Raw genomic sequence first — 23,450 nt, forward strand, 5'->3', positions numbered from 1 at the left:
ATCCTACCAATATCACCCAAGTATTTTCAACTCTGAATACTTTACCAGCCACATAAATGTTAATCTGCTTAGAAAGTGATACTGTCGGATATACCTTCTCCTTTCGTTCCACCTTCCCGTTTCCTGGAAGGTAAAGTAGTACTCCTACACTCCCAATAGTATTTACTCCAGCCGAGAAATAAGCAAGACCAGAAACAGTTAAAAGCAGGACTCTCCTTTCCTCAATAGATCTGGAATACGTGAAGAATATTCTAAATCCAAGAACACACTGCTGCACCCTTTCACCACACACAAACGCGACCACCACACCAGGGTATCCGAGTCCGCCTGCTTCCTGACACAAACTCCAGAATCACAACTAGAACCATAGACAGATCTAACACTGAGAGCCACTGCAGAGTTAAGAGTGGGATGCTCAAACAGGGTTCAGAATCGCAAGCAGCATAAGCCAAGAGAGGATGGAGGCCGCAGCGCATGACTCCCACCCAAGCCCGGTCCAAAGCCTCTTCTGATCATCAGCTCCCCATACGCTTACCTCCTCTCCAAGCACCCTTAGTAAGCGCAGTCTTTAGGACGTCCCTGGCGCCTCGTCTCCAGCTGTCCCCGCGCCCGGCCCCGGGAGGACGACGAAGAGGACGTGCACGCGCGGCTCCCAGGGGTCAGCCCTCCTCAAGCAGGCGGACGCCGGGAACAGGGAACAGTGGAGCCGCCCAGATCTTCGCCAAGCTCCAGAGAGCTCGGGATAGCACACAGGCCGCTGCAGAGCAACGCACCAAAACCGCAACTCCACCAGGCCGCTACATAAGCAGCATCTAAAAGCCGACGGAAGTCGCGAGTTTGCCCTACTCCTCCGCAGGCCAGGCAGCTTCCGGCCGCCAGATTAGTCGTCAGAGAGTAAGCCCCGCCCCTCTCGGGCTACGCCTCCACCCCGCCACCCCACCCCTGTCAAGAGGGCAGAGCCAAGTGTGCTCCTGACGTCTTCTGTTTCCTGAGGTCTAGGGAAACAGGGAGTCAGCGTGAGAGAACTGAGATTCTCAATTGACTGAGGTTCTCGTTTTCCGTTGCGTAAAGTGCTACTTTGTTATGGCAGTAGCCGTCAGCCTAGCGAGTTTCTGAGCTGCCGAATTTGACAATCGCCCATCCCCCGCCTGGGCCTGTCGCGGGAGCAAAAGTTGTGCACGGATTGTGTTTTCAAGAACAGGAGCAGAGACTGATTGAAATTTTGGAGTGGAAATCTTTGAGATGCTTCAGAATGCCATTGCTTTTACTGCTTGGATCCAACGATCTCCGTAAATTTAGTGTAAACGTTGCTTAAGTGGAGCTGGAGAGATGGCTCCAACCGTTAAGAGCGGTTGCTGCTCTATCAGTCAGAGACCAGGTTTGGTTCCCAGCACCCACGTGACTGCTAACCACCTTCTATAACAGCGGTTCCGCTTCCTTCTGGCCAACGATGGGGTCCAGCATAAACCTGGTGCTTAAACTCATTCCGCCACGCCCCACCACACACACAGAATACATCTTGAGACTGCTTAAGATAGCTGTTTATCGGGCTGGAGAGATGGCTCGGTGGTTAAGAGCACTGACTGCCCTTCCAGAGGTCCTGAGTAACCACATGGTGGCTCACAACCATCTGTAATGGGATCCGATGCCTTTTTCTGGTGTGTCTGAAGACAGCTACAATGTACTCATATAAATAAGATAAACTAAACTAAAAAAAAAAAAAAAAAAGATAGCTGTTCATCATAAATCAAGGGGCGGTGGGGTGGGACCAGAATCTAACCTCTTAGAATAAAAAAAATAAACAGGTTAAAATACACAGGTGCCATTGTCACTCTTAAGCTCAAAGTAGTGTGCTTTTTATTCTTCAACAAAACCAAGGAAACTGATTAAACTTAGAAGCTATTGCAACAATTTAGTGTTGCTGAAATCAATAAAAATAAAAATGAGAGCAGAGGTAAGGGCATTAACTGTTCCTAATGACATGCCAAGCTATTTTAGAGACTGCTGCCAAAGCTTCTGCACAAGTGGGTTTGATGTATCTCTCAGGCAGCAAGAATCCGTATCTGCCTGTATCTCGAAGTTCAATCGTAAACGAATATTTGATGCCCAAATCATAGATCCAATCATCAGAACCTCCAGGAGCTAGATCTAAAAGAGACAGAGATTATTTCAAAATATATTTATTTCATATCAATTAACATTTTATTGTAGAAATGAAAATAGTTTTCCTCTGGTTGTTACCTAAATTTATTATCTGAAAATTGTAGTCATCAAAAAGAAGCCATGTTAAGAAAGAAAATATATGTTGCACAGAACTCAACAATTTGATCAAGGAGTGATAATTGCTAATAGCATATTAGTGTATTTTACAGTGTATGCATTTTCTGTCTTAATTTTGTAACATTTCTAGAGTTATTGTAACATTTCCAAGTGTATCATTACTGTTTGAATATACATCATTTTTAGTCATTTTAAGGGATTATATTGTAAAGCTATATATGATTGAGTCAAACAATTTTGTTGATGAATAACTTAGTTTCTTTAGAATGAGCACCATTGTTCATAAATCAATGTTTAGTACTTCAGCATATTTTCTAGTGTTAAAATTACTTGACTAAAGTGGTATACCTTTAACAGTTACCATGCTTGTCACCAAGTACTATTTAAAAGAATGAAACCTATTCCTCCCAGCAGAGTGGCAGCACACCCACTGACAGCTTCTGCACCATTGGCAAGAATCTTGCATCCTGGCAATTTTCTGGGTATAATAAATAATAGTAATAATAATAATAATCAATTGTCTTTGATTTATATTTCTTTATCAATGAATTACATATGTTTGTATACTCATTTTAATATTTTTTTCTCAATTTTCTTGATTACTTTTCTACATGGTTAATTTCATATGCTTATAAGAACTGCATTAATGTTATTAGACCTGTGTAAAGTATGAAGTTTTTCTCACTCAAATTTTTAGCTTCTGGCAGGTTTTTTTGTGCTTTAATATTTGATCAATTTGGCATTTATTTTAGTGAAAGATGTATTATTAGTAATTCAACTCAATTTTTATTCTTAGTGGCCTGTCAGTTTCTCCAGGGCTGATAATTAAATATGATTTGAAATGTCTCCTTTATGACATACCAGGTCTCCTTATATATTTGAATATCTTTCTGTCCTGTTATTCCCATCCAATGATCTGCCTCCTCCAGGCTCAGTTCCATACTATCCTAATTATCCTATGTTTATGACATGCTTTGATAGTTCAGTGGGATAAAATGTCTCTTACTAGCCTTATTTTTCGCATTTTACAAATTCTTCTACCATATGTATGCTTCCAAATAAACTTCAAAATTATGTCAGTGTTCATAAGAGTGGATCAAATATACAAATCAATTTGCGGAATGTTCGCTATTCTTCCTGAATCACAAAGCCTGTAGGCTTCCTTCAAAATTGGCTAAGTGTTCATGGGATTGTGTCAACTACACAAATCAATTTAGGAAAAATTTAATAGTGTTTTCCTAGTGCCCAGAACACGCAGACTTCTCCTATTATTTGACTTTAAGTATGTTTTAGAATTTTTTGTTGGATATGTATTGTGTGTCTATGTATACACACACACACATTTAACAACTCAGGTGTAGCCCAGTCTGGCTTCAGACTCTCCATATAACCCAGGATGTTCCTGAACTCTTGACCCTCCTGTTTACGTGTCCTGAGTTGCTGGGATTATAGATGGTTTATAGAGAATTTCTAATATTTTAAAACAACCATCTATAGTAGATGCATCCAGTCATCTATAAATATTTCTGATAATTATGATCAACAAACATCTAACACTTATAGTTCCAGCTTTTATCCTGTGCATACACACACACACACACACACACACAACCTAAATGAGTTCGTGTGTGGAAATTGCCTATGTCAACAAGGCAGCCAGCCATGGGACAGCAACACCAAAGGTATGTGGTCCAATCTGGGACAACTCCAGGAAGGATTGAAGACAAAGGAGGAAGGAGAGCTTGAACTTACTGCTAATAAAGCATTTGATATTTAGAGGAGTATTGAAACGAAGCAAATGTTTTTATAGCTTTGGGTCAATCACGTTTATTGAGACCCTAGGCTTTCCCTATAGTGCCTCAAAATCTTTTTCATGCCTTTATTCAACATATTACACTATCATCTGATAGCTACTTAATTGTTTTCCAAGGAATCCCACTTACACAGGGGCACCTTGCCAGACCACTTTAGCTATGTAGCTTCTCTCAGCTACAATCATTCTGAACCCTATAGGTCTCTTTTATTTTCTTTAGATCAGTGAGTGAAATTGCATTTCATTTTACCATTTGTTTGCATTAAAAAGTGGCAAGGCTTTATTTTTTCCAAAAAAAAAAAAAGATAGGATAAGAAATAGTTTATGTTTGTGAGCCACCTGGTCCTTGTTGCAATTATCTTGGCTGTCATGAAAGCTGCCATAGATAATATGCAAATTAATGAGCGCTGCGGGGTTCCAAGAAAACTATTCACAGAAACAAATATGAATTTTCAGATAATTCTGATGTGTCAAAATTTAATTATTTTCATAGGGTTTTTTTTCAAATATTTTTTAAAAATTTAGGAAAACCACTCTTGGTTCAAAGGCTATGAAGCTATGTAGTAACCTGGGCTTGGTCAATGAACTGTAGTTTGCTGACATTTGTTTCCATGCTTGGTTTCTGTTCTTATCCCACTAGTGTGAAACAATTTCCACCTAGATAAAACATTTCTAGCTTCCCTGAGCCATCGCCCATGCTGGGTGGGTTTTGGTGATGTGCCTGTCTTTGAGTCATTTCTCCTTCCTCTTCCAGATTCCTGTAAGTAACTCCCAAACTCTCTGGTTGACCAAACTAGACAGAGGTGTTATCTGTCCTTTGGTCTGTGGTCAGTTTCCCTGTCTGAAGTGACATCTATTCTTGTCTCCCCAGGAATTGTTTCAGGTGTTGTCCCTGTCCTTTGGCTTCAGAAGAACAGAATCAGGCTCTGTCAACCTGCACAGGAGTTTCTTAGTAAATACTTCTCGGTAGAAATAGATCAAAAACGTGTGTGTTGTGTGGAGTTTGCTACAACCAAGCTCTCACTATGCATCAGGAAACAGGCTGTCGCTAAAAAAAAAATCATACAAGGCAAATGACATCTTCTAGATTTATATATCACACGATAGCTGTGGGAATGTTACACACACCTTGGCTGTGTATCTCCATTTCCTCTGTTCTTAATTAGTATGCTTGCTAAGTATATAACCCCCACTGTATAGAGACAAGCTTCATCTCTTAAATACCACCTTGAATTCTTCTTTTGTTGCTGCATGTGTTTGTGTTTGTGTGTGTGTGTGTGTGTGTGTGTGTGGTGTATCTGATTGTACACACACACTTGCATCTGGAGACTAAAGTAGGACACTGGATACCTGCTCTATCACTCTCCATCTTATTCACTTGAGACTGGGTTGTTTAGGACACTGGAGCTAGGCTGGCAGCCAGAACATCCAGCAAACTTCCTGCCCTGCTCTCTACCTTCCTGCCCCTGAATAGTGTTGGGGTTACAGGTACATGTGGCCACATTTGGTTTTGTTTGCTCATTTGTTGGTGTTAAGCAGGGATCTTGGGGATTCTAACTCATGCCCAGCCCAGTGCATTCATTGGTCAACAGGACTTTGTTCAGCACTGTTGCTGGTTACATTATGCTTCTGTTTCTAATCATTATGATGACTTCACATATGACCCTGTGGTGTAGAAGATTAAAACTATGTAAGAGGCCAAACAGATGCCACTGCCGTGCCTCATGGTCTAAGCTTCCAAGAAGAAATGTTGCCGAAGGCCATGGGTGTCATCCTCCAGCACTGCAGAGAGAATGCAGGGGTGGAATGGGATGGGATGGAGAGAAGAAGTAAGGGAGAAAAGGAGTATGGAAAGGAATTTTAATTCAGAATATGGCTGCTCTGGCAAGGGATCACATCCAAAGACGTGTGTGATCTGGCTGGAATACAGACATGACTAATCTCAGGAGATAGAGGCAAGCAGATCTCTGAGTTCAAAACCAGCCTGGTACAGACCAAGTTCCAGGTAAAGAAAAGCTTAGGTCACATCGGGATGGGTATGGCCCTCATGCCTCACTGGACAACGACAGGAGGACCGGAGCCATTACAAGGTCCCCTTCAATTACTGGAGGTCAGGTCTCTATCCCCGCCTTCACAAGATTAGAACTGCCACAGCCCTTCTATACTTAGAGAAGGGAGGAGATGTCCGGCAGCCCTGCTTATACAATGAAGGTCTAAAATCAGTCATATGCCTAAAATCAGCAATAGGCCTGACATATATGCCTGCTAACACAAAGTCTTGGGTCTCTGTGGAAAAACACTGAAACAGATGGCTATAAGCTATTGTAAATAGGCAGCTTTTGTGGAAATTTACCAGACTGAGTAGTCATAGACCTTGTAAATAGGTAGCCTTAGTGGATAGTACCAACTTAGATAAGGACAAGTGAATCATAGGTAGAGTCATAGTGACCTGTCCCCTAAACCTTCACTCAGCCAATATCCTGTTCTGAAGATATCTGTATTCCCCCTGAACACCTATGCTCTGGTGTCATCCCCTTCCCCACATCCTGCCTTTTTGTGTTTATAACCACTGTGTGACTAAGTAAAAATTACAATTTGATTTAAGAGAGAGAGAGAGAGAGAGAGAGAGAGAGAGAGAGAGAGAGAGAGAAAGAGAGAGAGAGAGAGAGAGAGGAAGAGAGAGAAGCTTAGGTCCAGGGTTGGTAGTATATACCTTTAATCCCAAGCAATGAAGGTAATGTTAGTTTGTAGAAGGAAGCACCCATGTTTGAAAGTAATGTCTAATTGAGCAGCAAAGTGATGAATCAGAGAAAGAATTGACAGAATAGGATATGCCCAACTCTCACAAGAAGAGAGAGGAAAGTAAAGCTACTTCAGGAAGAGACAGACAGTACAGGCAGGAGAGAGTACAGTACAGGAATAGAGCAGAGTTCATGGAGAACAGTAGAGTTGAGAGGGAGAGTGGAACAGCACAGAGAGGGAGAAGGAGGCAGCTTTACCAAGAGAGTTTTACAGAGACAGATTGAAGAGAGAACAAGCTAGTCACAGGTAAAGACAGAACAAGCAAGCAAATGAAAAGGAAGCAGAAGAGTAGAAAAGATTGAAAGAGTTAGTTTGAGTGAGGTCAAGCAGAGTAAATACAGAGTCAAATCATATCAAATAAGTCATCTGGGAGAGGAGTTTGAGCCAGAATGACTCAGTTGAACCAGCTATCCAAGCTCAAAAAGAACTAGAAAGGGTGAGCATATTCAGCAGTAAATCTCAGAGACAGAAAACATTCTAGGCCTAGATTATATTATACAGAGGCCTAAGCTCCCAGGGCTGGGCCTAGGCCAGCAGATGGAGGCAGTAAGTCTAAGAGGACAGTTACGTCAGGAGAATAAAAGTCACTGTTGCAGAAATACTTACATAAACTTTCTGAGCCACTGCCATGCGTGTACCTGGTGTTCTTACTAACACTCTCAATGGCGTGAACTGCTTCACTGGCCACTAGAGACTAGAAGCAAGAGGATAAAGAAGTTGATCAATTTTCAGCTTGAAAACAGGAGAGTTTGAACTTTCGAAAAAAGCATAAGCACATTAATTGAGTCCAAGTCTATATGTAAAAAAGTCTGGATTTAACCAAGAAGTAAATTTAAAAGATATTGACTAAAAAAAAAAAAAATAAAATATACAGGTTTTTTTTTTTTTTTTTTTTAGTTTATGGCAATCACAACTGTCTTTAAAAACTGAACTCTGCCAATACTTTGAATGTTTTCACTGATTTGCATTCGAAAACCTCACATGGCATTTCAGGAATTAATTTATTATGTAAAGCAAGCTAGATATCTATAACACTGGGCACTATTCCATTCCTAGACAAAGTTATCACTGTACTTTAAACTCCACTTCCCTGGAGAGCACACATGCTCTCTCTGTATGCACAGTTTGCTTCTTACAAACTCCATTGTTTTTTCTTGTATATTTGTCCAATAACTATCAGAGACTTATCAAATGAAGGGGCACACTCCTGATAAGGACCAGGTTCTACTATATGTGATCTTAACTCTTAGAAATGGTTTCTGAAATTCCTACTTAACAACTTATCTTCTCTAAATTTGGAGCTAGTTTTCTGGTACTTATTGGTTGCTTGAGGATGCAAAGGGTTATTGTTGGGTTAAAGTGTGTCCCATGTCTGTCCTGCCATGGGGCGAGGACCACTCAGGGAGACAGAGGAGCAGGAAGTTTGACTACACTCTCCCCATGCCAGCACCTGGTGGGCATTGGGTTATAGGAAGCTGCAAGCATGCTCCGGGGGTGGGGGTTGGGGGGAGGGGTGGGGAGTGGGAGTTGCAGTCTAAGGTCCTGGGGGAATGCCAGAGTTGGCTGGGGGTGTCCCTGGGTCAAAAGGTGGTGGTGACCGGCTGGTTCTCAGGCTCTTGGGCCTCCAGGCACGAGAACGAAGTGGGGGCATATGGGCTGGATTGTCCTGCGTGGCTGAAGGGGGAGAAAGGGGGAGAAACTCAGGCTGCATCCCGCAGGGATGAGAGTTCTTGACTTGGTTGCTGGTGGCTTGCTTGGGTTGGTGGTCGCCTTGGCTGAGAATTCAGGTCTTCTACAGGAGATTAGACAGCAGCTCTGTAGGTGAAGGCCTTCTCCATTGTTCCCCACGGGCGGATCCCAATGGAAAGAAACAGTCCATGGTCTTAAGAGTGTATTATCATGGCAGAAAGTAGATGAGAAACTGTACCCCAGTGTTCTCAGGGTGGGCCTGAGGTTAAATACCTTTTGCAGGGAGGAGTCTCTGGGAAGGAACACTTAATTGGCTAAGCCCTTCTGGCCTTTAGGTACCTCATTAATCTGGAGATCTGTCTTGAGGCTCTGTGGCCTGTAGTCGCATCCTGTGGAAGGGATAGGGGGCATTGCCCTATGTGACTGAAGGACACAAATCTATGGAGGGCTGTGGCCTCGTGTCAGGAGCCTAGAGTCTGGGAGCATGGTGAAATGCCTGCTGTCCCTTGCAGGGGACCCTATTGGGGGGGGGGGGTTTCCCTGCAGGGTCTCCAGTGGTTTCTAGCCTGTGTTCGACCAGATACCGGGCTGGCTTTCATAGTCCTACAGGTAATCTGTGGCTACTGTGTTTTGACAGTGTTTTGACATTGTGTGTGTGCAAAAAAAATTTTTTTGGTTTGGGGTGGAGAATAGCTCTATGGATAAGTAAAGGCGTTTGCTACACAGCTTGCTGATCTGAGTTTAGTCCCTGGGATCTACATAGTGGAAGGAAAGAACCAACTCCTGGAAGTTGTCCTTTGACCTCCATATGCTATGATATGTACACATGGGCACATGCACGGCACTGAATAAATGTTCAAAAAAAAAAAAGCTTGGAGGGTAGGAGGAGGCTGGAGAGATGGATTAGCAGTTTAGAGTATAGGTTGCTCTTCTAGAGGACGTAGGTTCAATTCCCAGGACCCAGATTTGCTCACAATTGTCTGTTACTCCAACCCTAGAGGATCCAAATGCTCTTTTCTGGCCTCCCCAAGCACTACATGCATGTAGTACACAAACACATGCAAACAAAATACCCATACACGTAAAATAAAATGAAAAGCAATTCAATGGAACTTCATTATCTATATACATAAATATGAACTGGCATTCAAACACCTTTCCAAGCTGGCCTCATCTACTTCCCTGTGGGCCCCACTAAGACCCCTGAGTATGTTCCTGTGAGAAACACCATCTCCACTGCACAGGAGGTCCTCCCTTACCCACAGAAACTTCTCTGTGCCTGGTTGTAATGGTGTCTGCCCTTTGACATCAACAAACTTTCATTATTCTTGTCTCTGTACCCCTTGGTGAATGGTATGTTTTATCCCTTACTTTCTCGGCTTTCCAGGCAGCAGTGACTTCTGTTGTGCGTCTGTAGTAGTGAGGCTGTATCGTGTATGAGAACAGCTGCCTGTGATACTCACTGTGGATCACCTCTCTAATCAGACGGAATCATCCTTAACTGCAGGGATTAGCTGATGCTTCCTTGAATGTGGACAGGATACAGAGTTTTACCCATGATCAGTAATTGCACTGATAGCAACCACCAAATAAAGTAAAACCAGATCAATTCTATATCTAAATCATGGTAAATATCCTTTTATTTCTCCATATGCAGTATTAATAAATAAACTAGTAAATAAAGATAAATAATAAAATGATGAACATTTCTTTAAAACATCTCCTTTGAAAATTAAAAAGCATAAATATCAATATGTTTTATTATTATTATTATTATTATTATTTTTTTTTAGTTTTTCGAGACAGGGTTTCTCTGTGTAGCCCTGGCTGTCCTGGAACTCACTCTGTAGACCAGGCTGGCCTTGAACTCAGAAATCCACCTGCCTCTGCCTCCCAAATGCTGGGATTAAAGGCGTGCGCCACCACTGTCCGGCAATATGTTTTTATTTTAAACAAGCTATTTTCAGAAAATATGTGTTTGTCATGAATAATTGCCAGCCTATCTAATATAGCGATGCTTTACTCTGTTAATAGAGCCAAGGAACAAAGATGAAGCAGTAGGTACAATCCACTAAACAGGGATCAGCCTTTGCCGATGCCAGGGCACTTCCACTGTCTCCAAAGCACCTAGGACAAGGACTTAACTAATTCTGAGTATAACCCAGCTGTTCTCAACCTGTGGGTGGCAACCCCTTTGAGGGGGGTCACATATCAGATATCTTGCATATCAAATATTTATATTACAATTCATAAAAGCAACAGAATTGCACTTATGAAGCATCAATGAAATAATTTTATGATTGGGGGTCACCACAACATGAGGAAGTGTAGTAAAGGGCCGTAGCATTAGGAGAGTTGGGAACTACTGGTATAACTCATTGTGGGTCCTGCATCCTTTATACCTGTCAATCCAAACAGAGCATTTGGGACCAAAGAGCAGTAAAATGATAGCAGACTGTGTGGGGCTTCTTTGAATGTCCTGTATTGTCCACTACAATCCAAACAGGTTTGTCTCAGTGCAGACACTGATGGCTCTTTGCTAGTACCAACCCTTGGAGTTAAAAAGAGCACTGCATTAATAGTCCCCACTGCTGGCACCCACATGAGTTAGCCAGAGGCAAGCTGTCCTAGAAAGTCAGTGACCACTGTGTAATGCTACCATTCTCTGACCCCAGTCCTTATTCAAATCACATCAGCTAACATTTCTCTCCTGGCTTCTGCATAGTTTACCTAATATAGGGAAGCCATTCCCTGTGGTTAGAATCCTCTTAATGCCCTCTGACCCGAACCAATTCTTGGCAGAGTTAGAGTGTAGAGAAAACATCTACTTACTGTTCCCTAAAGGAAAAAAGTTGACCTGTCTTTTTGTAATTCTTGGATAGAATATTGTTTAATTTATAAAATGCTTAGAAGACAATAATAAGTAGCACTTACCAGCTCCTCGTGGTCCTTACTTTTGCTTCTGTTATAGGAATAGGGAAAGAGTATTTGCTGGGAGTATGAGTGCATGCTGATGTAAGCTTTAATGTGGTTGATATTTCTTCTCAGGAAGCTAGCCACTGCCTTCACCTCTGGTTCAGACTCAGGATAAAGTCCACAGTAGGTTTCAGAGCAGGAGTAACTTGATGCACCTTTCTCTGTAGTAAAATTGTTAATATGGCATTACTGTAAGATATGTATCCCTCTGTGCACTGTGAGCTCCCTCATAGTTATTGTGCAGCAAATTCAGGAAGATGGATAAGGGGAGATTCTATAAGGGACATATTTCTTTATGTCCATCAAGTGTTGTCTGTGTGGTTTTTTTTTTTTTTTTGAAGTCAAGTATTTATAGCAAACTTGCTAAGGTCATCCTAGGCGGGTCTTCCTTACAGCCTGGGGGCAGCTCTCTTGAATCCTGAAAACAAAACCAGGGAGGCTTAAGATGTAACTTGTTTCCAAACTTTTGGTTAAATGAGGAAAAATAAACTTTGAATTCCCTTAGACACTGTAAATGATTTTATTTCTGGTTTTAGCAGTTTAAAAATCAGCATAGTTTATTCAAAACAAAAAAGAGCCCTCAACAGCAAACAAGACTGTGGAAATAAGTCTCTGGATCTGTCTTACAGCTAGAAACATGAGTTTTAATGATATACAATGTGGCTATGATGTTTGGTAATGGCTATTCTTAGAATAGACAATGTCTGGAATTAACTAAAACCCAAGAGACTGGGTACCCCTATGAAGGGTTTTCCTTAATTGAATTGTTTGAAGTGGCGTGTATATATACACATACGTATATACATGTATATTGTATGTGTATGTGCATATGAATGTATATGATGGATATGCTATAGATGTAGGAGATACAAGTGATGTAGACGATGCATACTGTGGGACTGCGTAAGGGTATTCTGGTTCATGGCTGGCCATGGGCCTAGAACCCCGAGACTCTACATGAGAACTGGCAGGCGTTCGGCTGCGTCCCCAGAACCCAGAGTCCTGAAGCACAGTCTGGTCTCCATAGACATACATTGTTCAGTCACATAGGCCATTACAGCCCCTCCCAAAGTACACAGATAGGGGGTGTGACTAGAAGCCTCAGGCCCTAGGGATTTACATACTAATGAAGGCCAGAGGGCGGAGCAAATTAAGCATGCCTTCCCCAGATCCTCCCCCGATCCTCCCCCTTTCTCCCTCCCTATTTAACTCGGGACTGCCCTGAGTTTTACGGGGGTACTTCCAGATTCATCCACCGTCCGCCATGACAATAAACCCTTTTGGAACCAAAGACTTTCTCATGTCATTGAGGCTTGCCTCTACCAAAGCCTCCAGCCGCTAGAACCTCCTCATACATGTGGGACCCACAGCGTAGAAAGCCTCTGGGACTCCACCACTGCAGTGGCTACTATATTTTTCCCACAGCATTCTATGTTTACATAGTATATTTATATGTTTATATGATGTATATGGTTTATATGTAGTATATGTAGACGTGTACAATGTATGCAAAGTATACAGAGTATACAAATATGTGTGTGTGTGTATGTATATAGATGTATTTCATTCTATCAGTTCTGTTCTTCTAGAGAACCCTGACTAATACACTTGCCTTTCAACATTTGTTCTTTGTCCCTAATTCACAGGAGTAGAGCCTCAGAGAGCCACATTTGACCTAAGCACTGTGTACATATTTTCAATATGGCAGATGATTGACACTCATTGTATAATTTAAGGAGCTTGTTTGTAGCATGCTACATAGTCCAGTCCGACCCTGCACCCCTCATCTGCCTGTCTCAGCCCCAGAGTGCTGGAATTTCAGATGTATGTCATCATCCCTGGCCTACAGCTGTTTCTTAACTGTAGCATTGTGAGCTATAAATTTGGGTGCAATGGGAAGAAAGGGTAAACTCACATCTGCCTCCCTGAGAGCAAATTGTTTCTAAGATCCAAGTCCATACCCACTAAGACCTTAGTTCATTCAAACCAAAGGATGAGAAATTCCCACTGTGCCTGTTTTTATATCATTTTTAATATTTTTATTATTTCTTAATGTTTTATATTACTCATGAAAAATGAACTTGTTAAGAAAGGCAATATTTGGGCTGGAGAGATGGCTCAGTGGTTAAGAGCACTGGCTGTACTTCCAGAGGTCCTGAGTTCAAATCCCAGCAACCACATGGTGGCTCACAACCATCTGTAATGAGATCTGATGCCCTCTTCTGGTGTGTCTGAAGACAGCTACAGTGTATTCATATATAATAAATAAATAAATCTTTAAAAAAAAAAAAAAAGAAAGGCAATATTTGCCGGGCGGTGGTGGCGCTCGCCTTTAATCCCAGCACTTGGGAGGCAGAGGCAGGTGGATTTCTGAGTTCAAGGCCAGCCTGGTCTACAGAGTGAGTTCTAGGACAGCCAGAACTACACAGAGAAACCCTGTCTCGAAAAACCAAAAAAAAAAAAAAAAAAAAAGAAAGGCAATATTTGAACACAATAGAAGATGTTTTCAAACACTACAAAAATAAACGTTTGCCTATACGATTGAAAATGAAAGGTGTTCCCTACCCTAGTCTTTATTAGCCTGATGATAAACATGACTTGTTAAAGCGAGATCTCTTGCATGTCTTGATTCTGAGAATTTTTTTTTTTAATTTAGGAAGTAGAAGAGACCTTTAAAATCTGTTCCTTGTTGAGTCCTTGGCCTTAAGTGGATCATCTGTATTAACTCCTTCAGGGGACAGGAAATATTGTGGAAGAAAGAATGGAAGAGCCAAAGGACAGTGAGGAGAGCTTGGGAACACTGTCTCCTGGACGTGACAAGGCTGTTGCACCCAGGAACTCACAGCAGCTAACTGCACAGGCCATCACAAGATCAAACCAGTGAAACATTCCAGCGTGGATACAGCCAGAGCTCACCAGGCCCCAGTTCCTAGCAGAGGCACCATGGGCAATTGATGGTTGCTGGGGGAGGTGGTCATTTTTCCTTGTGGATTTGGTCATTGGTAGGTTCCCCACCCTGATATAGGCAGCACTAACTGGACTCAGTGAATTATAGAAGGGGGAGAGGGGAAGAAGAGAAAGGAGAGGGAGGGGAAGAGGAGGAGATAAAGAAAGCAAGAGAAGAACATATTTAGGGCAGTTTGGGGAGAGTGAGAAGGAAAGCTGAAGGTGGGTACAATCAAGGTACATTGTCTACATGTGTAAGATGATCAAGGAAGGAATACAAATTGACTGGTTCAGTTTTCTTATTTAAGATGAGCCAACAGCAGGAGGGAGAGATTAAAGTGATTGCTAGCTAGTCGACAGTCATAGCACTACAATTAGTCAGGACGTTCGTTATTAGATTATCTGCTGATTGGCCAGGACTTCCCTGTAACCTCCCTGAAGCCCTGGGCTCCTCTCACCATCTGCAGGAGGAGACACGTGAAACACATGCTTACCACACCAGTGTCTGGAAGCGAAGTTCCTGTTCAGATCTGTGCCCACGCAGCGGTTGTTCTTGTGGACAGAGCGGTTCTTTCTCCACATTCGATCCTAAAAGAACCAGACGGGGACAGGTTATCATCCTGCTGGAGCATCCCATCTCTGTCTCTTACACACCTCCATCTCCAGTCAGATCCCTGTCACACTCACTCAAACTGTTAGCCTGAACCTAACAAAGGAATGATATCTTGTAGTGACATTTTTGAGAATTCTGGGATTTGAGTTAAGAATGTGCTTTTATTTTAATCCCAGATGTGGGGACGTGGGGCTGCTTCAGACTGTCCGAAGTAGCTGACTGTGATTTGCCTCATGCTCTAGCAGAGGCATAGTTTTGCCAGCTGCAGATAGTTTCTGTGAGTGTGTGGCACTGGGAATTCTGGGAACTTTTCAGAGGGTATATAAATGCTATATAAGTGCGAAGCATGATTGGTGGTTGTTGGTCTTTGGTGGGTGGGGAGGATGGTTGCATTCTGTTAGTAGTCGTGCTCAAAGAAGAAACAAAAGGAAAGAAATTAGATTCAGGGATGTGTCTCTCTCTCTCTCCCCTCTATCCTTTCTTTCCTATTTAGTGATATACAGGGTGAAGTGGGGGCAGGAAATAAAGGGTGGAAAGAAGGAGAACCCAAGAAATGCCTATGGCATTACTGGGAGGGAATGCAAGCAGATTCCAGCTGGAGAAACTGAGTTCACTGCAGGGTGTGTCCTTGCATGTGATAATGAGACATTGGCTTCCCCTGGAATTTCTTTGCTTTGCAGCCATCCTGAGGGAGGAATTTTGTTTTACCCTGTACCTCCTACTATAACCTCCTGTTACAAGTCCCGTTAAGTAGACTTTCTGATGTTCTGTACCAAACCAACCTTTCTTCCTTCTAAGCTTTTACACTTGCGTATTTCGTCACAGTAATAGAAAGCTGATTGTCACTACTGAGGCCATGAGATGGGTGTCTGGCGGGTTAGTGTACAGTTGCTATGCAACTACCTCTGGATATTTGAAATCTCCCATTTATTGAACACTTTCTTTTCCATAGTAAAACATCCTCACCAAGGCCCAGGATTTCATGAGTGACCCCACCATGCATGAATCCTATGATGAATGCCTGCGTCTCTGTATTTCTCAAGGGGCGCAGCTTGCTCTCTTGGCTGTACCCACCTTCTTCCATGTGTAGTCATAACCATCCACATTCATCACTGGCATAACATAGAAATCCACGTGCCTCAGAAGTTCGGTATACTGATTTCCTTTCCCACGGGATTGTGTTACCTGCAGTTAAACCGAGGGTGTTTAATGTCTCAGCTCAGGCCCTTCTAAGTTTGGCCTCAGTTTGAAATGAATTTTCCTCTTTTCCTAAGTTGTTTGAAAGCTTTCAATGTGAAGATTTAATTTGCAAGAAGAGTAACAGCCCCTTAAGATGTCTAAATTGCTTACTTGGATACCACAGGGAACACATAGCACAGACATCTTGTTATTTAACAAGGATAGAAAAACAGGACCACCCATTTCTGAATCCTACTTCAAACATCAAGAAAGGACACCCTTTAAAGCCATAAAACTTACAAAAAAGATAGCTTAGCTCCTTTTCAATAATCCATAGTAACCAGAACTCTTCCTGATCTTGTTTTATACTAGCGGTTCTCAACCTGTAGACCTTGACCCCTTTAAACGTCAAGTGATTCTTTCATGGGGTCACCTAAGACCATCTGCATATTAGATATTTACATTACAATCCATACCAGCAGCAAAATTACAGTTATAAAGGAGCAATGAAAGTAATTGTATGTTTGGGGGTCACCACAACATGAAGAACTGTATTAAAGGGTTGCAGCCTCAGAAAGGTCGAGAACCACTGTTTTAGACAGAGACTTAATTAGATGATTTTCTACTTAGTCCTTAGAACTGTCATGAAGTTTGCTTTCAGGTCTTTCCCTCACATTTTGTAACGTGGCTGTAATACAAATGGCAGTCTTAGTAGGCACTTGCTCTGAGGAGCTGGCACTCATCATCGGCCCCTCACTCTCCTCATGTTCACTCACATCCAGTTTAGAGGGTACATCTTTCAGGAGTCCAAGAACATCCACGGAGTTCACTCCAAAATGATAAAAACTCAGGCGGAAGAACCTCAAAGAATGTTCTCTAGCAGGTGAAATCATGCCACCTAGAGAGCTTCATTTTAAAATTTTCATACTACAGCAGCTTTGATACAGTTTAGTTTGTACATTAGCTTAGAATTGTTTGTTGTCTTAAACATAAATCAAAAGATATCAGTGAGAAACAGGTTTTTCTCATTATGAACTTTTAAAGGTTTCTTTTAAATCCTACTTTAGGGCTGGAGAGATGGCTTAGCACTTCAGATCATAGACAGTGTCTGCTGCCCAGAACCTACATTAGATGGCCCACAGTGATGGGAACTCCAACCCCAGAAGGATCTGGCACTCCTGGCCTCCATAGGTACCTGCACACTTGTGCATGTACTCACATACACATACCCATACACATACACATACATACACATAATTAAAACGTGTTGACATGAAGAGCTACCAGCATTTAATGGCTTCAGGGAGAGGAAAAGGCGGTCTTCTCCAGGCCCTGATAGGTTATCCAATCCCAAATGGTCATTCCTAAACATGCATATATAGGGGCAACACTAAATAAAGTATTTATAAGTGTGTGTGTGTGTGTGTGTGTTTGTGTGTGTGTATGTGTGTGCATATGTGTGTGTATGTGTGTGTTTATGTGTGTATGTGTGTGTATGTGTGTGTATATGTGTGTGTATGTGTGTATGTGTGTGTGTATGTATGTGTGTGCGTATGTGTGTGTATATGTGTGTGGATCAAAGCCTGTGATGCTGAGAAGGAGTAGAGGAAGAGACGTGGAAGGAGTTGGGATATGATGCTAATACAATACTCTATGCGGAGGTTTCAAAAATAAAATATATCTATACAATTGTGCTGTGCAGAAGCATCACTCTCTGCATACACACGGCTGTGCTTTTATTTCTGTAGGGAAGAGTTGCTTGTCAGAAGTAAAGCACTTAGATATTTCTTCTTGTAGCCAGGTTGAATTTTTAAAAAGCGTCGATGAGTAAATAACGTATGTCCACCAGCAGTGGCCACGCCCATTTTCAGCACTGCTGTTTTCCTTTTTAAGTTTGATCAAAATGGACGACACATGTACTCATTTTTAGGCTTTGAAGCATAATTTACTGGCTTTAGTCATTATGGAGGCTTATAGACCTCCTGTTGTCATTTTATGGAATACTTTTTATCTTATATATGATTTTTTTTCTTAACTCCAATCCCTTCTTCAGAGATAGAGTTTTTAAAATTATAACACATGAAGAAGAATTATCTGCTCTATAAGTGTTTGCTTCATTTTCAGATCCCAAGGATGGGATGTGACAAAGGATGTCCAGACAGTTCAAACCAAAATCATGATTGATGGTGATGGTGATGATGGTGACGGTGATGATGGTGATGGTGATGATGATGATGATTAAGGCCAAACAGCTAATTGCTTCATATTTTTTTCTACTTAGGAAGCTTATCATTTAATAGTATGTTGTTTCCTGATTTTCATTCAGTGTGGGCACTACAGTTTTCCAAGATTCACTTGTAAAACATGAACCAAGAATTCCAGGGTATGATATAGGGAAATGCAGCTTAACTGTAATCCAGTTGATTCTGGCTCCAGTGATCTTGGATCCCTTGTGGAAAAACACTAGCCTATGGGAAGTACTTACGTAGCCTATGAACCACAAGCAGAAAGCAGGTGAAATCCACTCTCTGGCATGGATTCCACAGTCTATCCATATGGCATTTTTGATTCTTTGTTCCTTTCCTGAGACCTGCACACACATACACAAATAAAAATATGACACAAATGATATATCCCCATTTTTTTTACTTCACTCTTCAATGGTCTTATGGAATATATATTGCTCTCTTGAAAATTCTCAGAAGTAAACTTAAAAGCCCATGAGATGGAAGGGGCAGTTGCTTAGATCTGACATGTATGGATTGGATATTGATATTGATATTGAAGACAAGACTGTTAAAGTCCTCTCAACCCTGCACTCCATAGGCACCACAGATAGAAAGAGAAGCAGAGAACAGTTGCTCTAAGTATGTCTTTACTCCTCATAGGTAATCAGTGTTTGTTGGTGGGCAGTTGTCTGCAGGAAAGACAGCGACTTCAAAAATGCAAACTCCCTCAAATTTCCCCCGAGGAGTACACTTTTAATGTACATACTATTTCTTCACTTCACCCCCCCTCTAAGGATGGGCACATCACTAGCTGATTCATATATCTGATCCCATTAGATTAGGGGCAGAGGCTTTGACCTGATGCACAAGGTGGAGGGCCAGTAAAAGTGTCAACTCAGTGCAGCAAGACTAATCATTTTTTTTTTTACACAATGACAACCTTTGATGTCTTTAGATGAGTTCTCAAGATCAAGCCAGCTAAAATACCAGTGTGAATGGAAGAGAGGCTCTTGTGAAGTGCTATCCCCAGCTGGGTAGGAAGTTGGCAGTTGATGGTTATTGAGGAAAGGTTGTAGAGTAAGTTTTCTCTAGGGATGAAGCCCCTGAAAGCCTAGTGCTTCAGTTGATGGTCCTATGTTCATACATATGTTGGCAGCAATGAGTGAGAGAAACCGATAGGGAGGGAGGGAGGGAGGGAGGGAGGGACAGAGGGAGGGAGGGACAGAGGGAGGGAGGGAGGGAGGGATGGACAGAGGGAGGGAGGGAGAGAGGGCAGGGAGAAGGAGAGAGGCAGGAGAGAGGGAGAGGGAGGGGAAGAGAGGAGAGGGCAGGGAGATAGAGAGGGGGAGAGGAAGAGAGAGAGAGAGAGAGAGAGAGAGAGAGAGAGAGAGAGAGAGAGAGAGAGAGAGAGAGAGAACATGAAGCTAGCTAGATAGGGAAGATAGGGAAGGAAATGAAAGGTAGATTTGACCAAAACATGTTATACACATGTATTAAATTATCAATAAAAAAAAAGAATTTTCAAGAACACTTCCAAAGTCAATCATAATTTATGCCTGGTACTCTCAGAGGCCAAAAGAGGATACTGAATTCTTTTCCTGGTTCCCCTGAGAGGATAGGCAGTACTTTTTATTACTGAGACAACTCTACAGGCCCCATAATTTATATGGAGAAAAAGGATAAGAATTATAAATTCAAACAAATATGTAGAGTAACCGAAACAAAAGAAAAGTGAGCAAATATTATCATTTACACCATTCTGGGAAGGTTTCCTTTCTCAACCCTTAGTTAGCAACATCTAAATGAGAAAGAAAAATGGCCGCTAATGGCCATTGTCTAACCTAATAATTTGATTATCTAATCAAATAGATGTGAATATTCCATCTAGTCAGTGTCAAGAAAGTCCTTACTTGTCCAGGTTAGTTGATCATTCACTTGTTCATTCATTCATTTATATCTACCTACTTAAGCTTTATGGGTTAAATCACCCGCTGGCTCCAACACTGGTGACATTGTGGGCCTGCAGAGCCTTATATTGTGTGCACATCCTCAGTTAAGTGAGAGTAAAACTTGATGCAACCAACCAGGGTGCATGCTTTTTCTCATGTATTCATTCAGCCTCCAGACATCCAGTTGCAAGATGTACACAAAACAAGAAAGTGTCAGGGTGGGCATCCCATGACAGTTCCTGTGCAACTAATCTGATTAAAATAACTCAGTCACTAGAGGAACCCAGCGCTCCTCCTCTCTGCGTTGAGTCTGCACTGAAAGTTCTTGTCAAGGGCAGATTGAACCTGAGATCCCAAGTTAGTGTCTTATCTTTGAGTGACTGAAAATGCTTACCTATTTCCAGTGAGTATATACCAATTCTACACCACTAGAGCAAATGTATTTTCCTATTAATTACATTTCTCCAGAGCTTCTCATTAATTTTTAAGGGAGAGAATGTGGAGAAAACAGAACTACAGAATTGGAAAGTGTAAAAGGAAATGCTCTCATGGACATGATGCCTACAGCTTTTCCAGTATTCACATTCACTCATCTTCCCTAAGCACAATTTATTCAAAGAAAACACCCATCCAAGGCAATATTCCTCTCTCCTTTATTTGGATACTGTTAACTACAGGGTTGGAAAAGAAGCCCTCCTAGAATGGTATAGATGGCAATATATAATTCTATTTTCTTCTTGTCTTTATTACTCTACATATTCATTCATTTTTATTACTCTCTGTATTTCCGTATCCTGAAATTATTCTTGTAACTATTTTTTTAAAGAATCAAATTTTCTCCCACAAGATTCTGCAACTGAGAGTAAATAACTCCATGGAGGTGACCAAGGTGGCCCAGGCAGAGGCTGCAGTACGGCCCTGCTCTCTGTCCTTACCTGGTTTGGTAGCACAGCTCCTACTTTGGTTTCAAAAGCTAGGCTCCTGATTGTCCAAGAACAACTCAATACACACCATCTCTCCTGGCCAATCTGAGGAGGTAGTGATATAAATAACACAAGGGCTTGAAGAGTAGCCTAGACTACTCCCTTTGTTTCATGGGTGTGGCAGCTGAAGCCCACACAAAGTGGCTTATCTAATTGTCTAATGTACCATGAACACAGATGAGTCAGACTCTAGAGCTGAGTTTCAGTCTTATAAACTCATTATTCAAGAAAAAAAAAAGTTGGGCTGGTGAGATGGCTCAGTGATTAAGAACACTGACTGCTCTTCTGGAGGTCATGAGTTCAAGTCCCAGCAACCACATGGTGGCTCACAATCATGGGTTGTCTGAAGATAGCTACAGTGTACTTACATATAAGAGCGAGCAGGGGCCAGAGCAAGAGGGAGAAGGGAAGGGGAAAAAAAAAAGAAAAAAAAGAAAAGAAAAAAGTTAAAAGTAATTTATCCCTAAGTAGCTGAGCATTAAACTTAAGATACACTTAAAATAAAAAATACTTCCTGAACAGCAACAATAACAAAAAAGCAGAAGTCATAACAAACAACACTAGAGAGTTAATCTCCTCCCAAAATGACTCTCCCCACGTACCTTTAAAACATAAAGTGGGTACTTCTCATACGATGATCCAATGTAGATTTTCTGGACCATGTCAGGATACTGTTCAGTTATAACTTCTATCCAGGAATAGATCTATGTGAACAGAAGGCACAAGTTAGTCACAGGGCAAGTTCAAAGGATGCCCCTGATCACAGGGAGTGGGCAGCTTCCTCACGAACAGGAGATCTCCACTCCATTATCAGCATCTGGATGAACTGAAGAAATGAAAACACTTGGGGTTCTGTATTTCCTCAAAAGCAGAGTTTTGGTGAATTCTAAGGATTAGGAAAATATTGAAACAGCTCCAAGAAGCAGAGAGCAGAGTTAATCTTTAAAATGTGGCCTTGGAAAGTATTGGCTTCTATTTAATTTTATTTTATGTCTATGGGTGTATGTCTGTGCACCACATGGGTGCCTAGGAGGTCAGAAGAGTGTATTGGATCCTTTGAAGCTGTATTTACAGACAATTGTTAGCCACTGTGTGGGTGCTGGGAATTGAAGCCAGGTCCTGTGGAAGAGCAGCCAGTGCTCTTAACTGCTGAACCATCTCTCCAGCCCAGACATTATTTGTTATTCATTTTCTGGTACTTAGGATGGAATTCAGGGCCTTGTACATAAAAGAAAAGCACTCTGCCACTGAGCTATGACTGAACTATGCCTTGGGCTTTTGTTATTTTGGTTTTTTTGAGACAGGATCTCACTTATGTAACCCAGGCTGGCCTTGAGTTTACTATCTCCCTGCCTCAGCCTTCTGAATGCTGAGGTTATGGGCTTGAGTCACCATACCCCATTCCACTTGTTTTAGAACAGTGGTTCTCAACCTGTGGGTTGCAACTTCTTTGGCAAGCCTCTATCTCCACAAATATTTACATTACAATTCATAACAGTAGCAAAAGTACAGTCATGAAGTAGCAACAAGAATAATTTTATCGTTGGGGGTCAGCACAACATAAGGAACTGTATTAAAGGTTTGCAGAATTAGGAAGGGTGAGAACCAGTGTTTTAGTTGCTTATGACATTGAGACTCTTGTCTCTCTTTATGAGGTCCTAGGTCCTCCTACTGGGCATTCTGGAGCTCACATTATGAGGCTTAAAAAAAGAAATTCAGAGCTGGGGAGATTACTGTTGTTATAGTGATTGCTAAGCAAGTGTGAGAATCTGGGTTCAAATCTCCAGCACCTATGTACAATTAGAGCACTATAGCATGCCTATATAATCCTAAATTGGGGAAGGGGGAGTATATGTCAGGAGGGACAGAGACAGAAAGAGCCTTGGAGCTTACTGGCCAACCAGCCTAGCTGAATCAGTGAGCCACAGGCTCAGACATTATCATGCACACACACACACACACACACACACACACACACACACACACACACAC

The 23,450-nt window shown here is 41.9% G+C and overlaps 2 protein-coding genes across 4 annotated transcripts in view; both read right to left on the reverse strand.

Moving 5' to 3' along the window:
• The window catches only part of Zc3h13 (zinc finger CCCH-type containing 13), a 55,582-nt gene extending 54,772 nt beyond the window's left edge, over window positions 1-810 (reverse strand). For 2 of the 3 annotated variants that reach the window (XM_028754252.1, XM_028754251.1), the window contains exon 1: window positions 536-809. The gene's annotated coding sequence lies outside the window, so the exon portion shown is untranslated. Of the gene's footprint in view, window positions 1-535 lie in introns of all 3 variants that reach the window. The other variant, XM_028754253.1, reaches the window with a different exon arrangement.
• Window positions 811-1,834: 1,024 nt separating this feature from the next.
• The window catches only part of Cpb2 (carboxypeptidase B2), a 52,811-nt gene continuing 31,195 nt past the window's right edge, over window positions 1,835-23,450 (reverse strand). Inside the window, exons 5-11 of the mRNA XM_028754270.1 lie at window positions 22,061-22,162; window positions 18,784-18,888; window positions 16,194-16,304; window positions 15,001-15,094; window positions 11,519-11,721; window positions 7,502-7,589; window positions 1,835-2,148 (exon numbers count right to left, since the gene is read on the reverse strand). Of these exons, the coding sequence (XP_028610103.1) occupies window positions 1,964-2,148; window positions 7,502-7,589; window positions 11,519-11,721; window positions 15,001-15,094; window positions 16,194-16,304; window positions 18,784-18,888; window positions 22,061-22,162 (888 nt within the window). The 3' untranslated portion in view covers window positions 1,835-1,963. The remainder of the gene's footprint in view (window positions 2,149-7,501; window positions 7,590-11,518; window positions 11,722-15,000; window positions 15,095-16,193; window positions 16,305-18,783; window positions 18,889-22,060; window positions 22,163-23,450) is intronic.

Source organism: Grammomys surdaster, unplaced genomic scaffold, assembly GCF_004785775.1.
Source record: "Grammomys surdaster isolate TR1022 unplaced genomic scaffold, NIH_TR_1.0 125985, whole genome shotgun sequence".
NCBI lineage: Eukaryota > Metazoa > Chordata > Mammalia > Rodentia > Muridae > Grammomys > Grammomys surdaster.